Raw genomic sequence first — 5,326 nt, 5'->3', positions numbered from 1 at the left:
CAGCAAGGTAGGAAAGTTCCATGCAACCAGATTCCCTTGGGCACAGACAACTCACATAAATAGGAAGAGTGCAGGGCACAGTCTAAGGAAGACTGTGGGACTGGAAGGATTTTACCTGCCCTTGGCCCAAGGCTGAAAGGAACCACTGGCCATCCCCTGGAGGCTGCCAAGAGATCACTGCCTGTGGAAAAATTCCCAGCCTGTGCCAGGAGCAGTCCTCACACCCAGGGAGAGACAGACAACCCATTTAGCATTCCAGGACTTTACTATGGTCCACCACAGTCAGCACAGGAAGGGGTTTTAAAAGTATGTTAAAACCAAGATGCATTTCAGAGAACTGGACGATTTGCAAACAGTGGCAGATTAAGGAGCAGCGTGGCTTTGACTGGGGGTTGGGACTGCTCTGTGTAGAGCTGGGTGCCCCAGGATCCTGCCACATCATTCCAGCATGCCAAGCGGGAAGGAGCTGGGACCAGTGGGATGCAAGCTGTGCCACAGGGGCCCTGGGCACGCTGCACTCCCAACTCTGCCATCACTCTGCCACAGGTTTCGCTAGCTTGGCCGCTTCCAGACGTGTCAGGATTTCATTCCACTGCACAAACTGCTTGGAGAGAAGAAGGGTCTGGACATGGTACTTAAGGAAAGTAATGTTGAAACCATGAGGAAGAAACCCAGGTCAGAGCATCCTGACAGCACCATTATGGTCCTGATTTCTTGGGAGAGGCCCAGGGCACCAGTGGATTCAATCCACCCAGTGGCTGAGCCACTGCACAGCACCAAACTCCCACGGGAGCCCAGGAGGCACCTGTGAACATCACTGCCATGCAAGGGCTTTCTACAGAGCCTCCCTAACCACTGTGGTTTTTGGGATGTGCCTTGGCACCGGGATCCTACACAGCCAGGAAAGAGACACGGGTGCCACCACATCAGAAAGGCTGTTAAACGCAGGGTTGGAGATCCAACAGGATCATCCCAGGGGGAAGAGGTCAGTTCAGCTGTTCAAGGCCTGAAGTTCAAAGGATACCATTTTGTTGTAATCCTCAAGGAGTGTCTTGACACTGTCAGTGAGATCATGACGCTTCTCCTGCAAAGAGGGGAGCCACACTGCATGAGCAATAAATAAGGTGAAGGACATCTCTCCCTTCCCAGTCCCTGACAGAAAGCACAGCAGGAAACTCATTCAAGGCCAGCACTGAAATCAATGCTCAGGCCCTGGCTGTGGGTGCCCACTGCAGCTAGACAGGTTTTCACAACTAAGAGAAAGGTCACAAACACTGGTCTCATAAAACACCAAAGCCCTCAGGCTTGCACTGCTGCCTGCCTCTACTCAGTATCTAGGCTTTGCTTGCCCCAAAACAGAAACTGACAGCAAAATGCTGAAAGAGACCATTAGGAACTGCCCAGGCTATGCACTGCCAGCTGGAGGAGTGCTCATACAGGGAGGGAAAGGGTGAAGGGACAGGGTGACAACAACATTCCGGAGAATAGGACACTGGAGGAACGCAATGCTTCGCCTCAGTATCTCAGTAAAAGGGGGAATTCAAGATGGCTAAACTCACTGCCACTTACTATGTGTCATTAAAAGCTGTTTTCAGCAGGATTACGGTAGGCAAATTTCCAGCTTGGATACGATTGACATAAATCTTGACTCCTTTTCACCCTTGGAGTACTTAAACTTTTTTAAGACAGTAGTATACATATTCTGATTGCAAAAAACTGCCATAAATGAGCTATTCAAGCAATTAAAAATACAGTACAGTCACTGGCAAAAGGCTCCTTCTAGTCAATACTGATAGGAATATTCACGGTACCTGCTGCTGTATGTGGATCTGTGAGAGCCGCTGCAGTTTGGCTGCATGGTCAGGAACCGCTGGAAGCACAAAGCAGAAATCATTTTGAACTGTTTTACAGCACATGGGAATAGTTCCCAAAGTAAACCCCAGTCTTCCTCCATGTCCACAGCATGGCAGAAGTCCATTCACTGAGTGCAAGTGTCCCACATTACAGATAAAACTCATATAGGATTTAAAAAATCTACTTAACTACCCTGCACACGGCACGAGCTCAGGGATGCCCACAGCAAGAGCTACTCAAGAACTACACTGGAGTAAACCAGCTAGATAGCGGAAAAGGCATCTCTATCTACGCCAGGAACAGAGATGACCTGGATGTAAAAGAGCTCACAGGAAGGAATGAACTGCCAGATCCACCCTCTCTATCTCAAGCCTGCTTCACAAGCTACTCTATCACATCCTTGACCTTGTAAGGGAGGCTAGAGCAGCAGGAGGCAGGAGCAGACCAAGTCTGTACTCAGTTTACTCTCACACCACTAAGCTGTCCTCTTCTCTAGTCTCAGGCTCAAGAGAAAATAAAGCAAGCAGGACAGGCCACAGCTTAGCAAGTGGCATTTTCAGCTCCAGCTTGCAGAAGAACATGCCTACCTTGGATACTGGTGCTATCCAAGATGGGCTGGAGGTTCTTCACCTGCTCCAGAAGGGCTGCACGGGCAGGAATAGCCTGTTCCTCTGGTTGAGGGGGGACAAGAAGCAACATCACTGAACACAAAATACTGCTTTGACTTTTCAAATCGTGGTAATTTTTCCAGCTGATTTGTCTTTACAGAAAGGGGCTTGTTCATGACTTTATTTACACTTTTGTGCTGTTTGTCCCTTGTCTTGATTCACACCAATTTCATGCAGAATCTCCACCAAGTTCTAATGACAGGACAAAGAATAATGGGTACAAATTGAAAGGGGAAATTTAGGCTGATATTAGGAAGAAATTCTTCACTGTTTTCCAGGTTTTCCAGGAGATCATGGATGCTCCATCCCTGGCAGTGTTCAAGGCCAGGTTGGATGGGGGTCTGAGCAACCTGAGATAGCTAGAGAGGGGTCTCTGTCTACGGGACACCTCCAGTTGGGATGGGATGGTTCTTAAGGTCCCCTCCACCCCCTTAACATTCAATGACTCTATGGAATTCCACTCAGAGATTATACTATCCCAGGTTGATCAGATTCCTTGGGTCAAAAGAGGACGAGGCTAGGGGGTGTTGAAATACACCCAAATGTCTTCTATTTTTGTCGCAGCCTGAAGAATACTGGAAGTGGGGTAAGGAAACCATTCGAGCTCCAGCTTTTCTTACCAGCCTTTGATTAATTTGGGGCTAAAGTGAATGATCAATATGGGAGAGATCAGAGCTGATAAAACTGCAGCATGGCTGTGCATGAAAGAGCACTGAAGGTGACAGACATTCTTGTACAAACCATCTTTCTGATACCTCCACAGGGCATGCCGTGCCACATCTTTACAACTGAAGAAAAGAAATCCATCCTGATCCATCTTAGGTAAAGGACCCTTTTTTTTTTTTTGCAGTGCTACAAAAGCCTCCTGTTTCCCCTCGTTTAATGCCATACCTGCCAAGATGAACTGCAGCTTCATAGCATCTGGAACAGCCATCCTGTCAATGTACTGGGGGTCAAGATATTTTATTACATCTTCAACTGGAGGGATAAACAGGGTTGGAGACAAAAAGTAGGGGAGATGTTATGGCATTCACAAGAGCAGCTTCACCTCCCACTATGTATCAGATTACTCTGCAAACACTGCTCACTTAACTACGTTTTTTTTCCCCCCAGATTAATTAATTTCTATGTGACTTTGGAGCTCCATGACCAAGAACTGACAAATGGCTCAAACCAGGAAACCGCTGCACTAGGGACAATTGGAAGTCTCGCTTTTTGTCTATTTAAGAATGATCAAAGGTGAGTGAAATCTGCTTCCTCCCACCCTCAGGACAAAACCAGCCAACAGCCCTCCATCCTGGTCCTTAAAGTCATACACAAATACATGGTTAATGCTTTGGTTTATGCATGGTTTATACTGAACAGCCACTGCAGACTTTCACTACTGACTAATGACCCTCCCAGCCCCTCCTGTGACAACACACAGCAAGACCTGGCCAAGAGACAGCATTGCAGGACAAAGTACCCTCCAGTTTGCAGGCAGCACCCCAGATCTGCCCACCGAGTGTGAACTTTATTGCTCCCACCACACACAGAGGGCAGAGCTACTTCAGCATGCCCAAGAAGTGCAGGAATTAATTTCAGGAGCTCATGCTCCAAGAGCTCTGCATTTCAGGCAGAGCAAATCCTGGCACTGACATAGGCACATGGAAAGTGAGCAAAAAGCCACCCGTTTCCCACCCCTGACTGCTGAGCTGGAGGATAGTGAACAAAAAAAACCTCACTCAGTTACTTATTTCTGTACCAAGTAATCCGAAATAAGGGCCCAAAATAAACATGTGTGGGGAAGGTACTTTTGTTTAGAGCATCGAAACAGTTTAGAACTCCCCCCTCCCGCCCTCCGCGATCGAGGGATCCCTTCCGCAAGACCCGCTCACTTTTCTTAAAAAGGATTTTGATCCTCTCCCTTTTGCCGGCGATATTGCTCAGCGCCACCTGCACCTTCACGAGCTCGTCCGCCACCTGCAGACACACAGAGGGAGGGGCCGGGGCTGTCAGGCCCCGCCGGGCCGCGGCACCTCAGGCCTCACCGGGCTGCACCAGACGGCCCCCGGCCGCTCTCCGCAGCTCCCCCCCGCACCTTCCGCGGCCCGCAGCCCTCGCCGCTGAGGCCGATGCGCTGCTCCAGCTCCTCCAGCCGCCACTGCAACCGCCGCAGCTCCGCAGCGCCCGCCGCCATCTTCGTGCCGGGCGGAAGCAGCCGCGCCTCACTTCCGGCGCGCCCCGGCGGTTGCCATGGCAGCACGTTGCTAAGGCCCGCGGTTGCCATGGAGACGGGAGGGAAGGCCGCGTCTGGCGGAGCGCGGCGCCTCTCAGAGGATGCGGGGCGGTCGATGGCGATTTGCACTGCAGAGGGAGGCGTGCAGCCCTCCCGCCGCCTGGGAGGGTAGTCGATGGCCGCTTCATTCCGGCGTGATCCTCCAGGAAAGAGGCGCTTGGATGTATTAAAAGGAATTGACATAGCGATCCGTGTGGATGCAGGCCCTTTGAAATCCGGGAGGCTGCCGCCGGCTTTCCCCCAGGCCTCTGTCTGCCCGCGTTCACCTTTCTATTATCGACTGCCACAGGTGACACTCGCGAAGAAGAGAAGCACTAATGAATTGCGCAGCCAACCCCAGCCACACAGGTGCCTTCAGCTAGCACTCTCAATTACAAGGATTTCTGACAGGGATTAAATGAATTAATAGTAGCAGCATCTGCGACAGAAAAAGTTGAGAGAGTTTCCCAACTGCAGAGCAGAAGTATCCTAGGATGCACCGGGAAGACTGTAGCCAGCAGTCAGGGAGGTGATCCTGCCCCTCAAC

General features: G+C 50.5%; 1 protein-coding gene across 1 annotated transcript; it reads right to left on the bottom strand.

Annotated features, from left to right (window-relative positions):
* Positions 1-246: 246 nt before the first annotated feature.
* On the bottom strand, positions 247-4,887 carry DCTN3 (dynactin subunit 3). The gene is made up of 7 exons (XM_014886084.2): positions 4,603-4,887; positions 4,400-4,484; positions 3,414-3,500; positions 2,442-2,525; positions 1,812-1,870; positions 1,025-1,084; positions 247-622 (listed from the first exon to the last, which is right to left on the bottom strand). The coding sequence occupies exons 1-7, from the start codon at positions 4,789-4,791 to the stop codon at positions 533-535; spliced, it is 654 nt and encodes a 217-aa protein (XP_014741570.2). The 5' UTR covers positions 4,792-4,887; the 3' UTR covers positions 247-532.
* Between the last annotated feature and the right edge of the window lie 439 nt (positions 4,888-5,326).

The sequence above is a fragment of the Sturnus vulgaris genome, chromosome Z, assembly GCF_052056855.1.
Source record: "Sturnus vulgaris isolate bStuVul1 chromosome Z, bStuVul1.hap1, whole genome shotgun sequence".
NCBI lineage: Eukaryota > Metazoa > Chordata > Aves > Passeriformes > Sturnidae > Sturnus > Sturnus vulgaris.
This window is presented reverse-complemented; position numbering and strand designations above follow the sequence as displayed.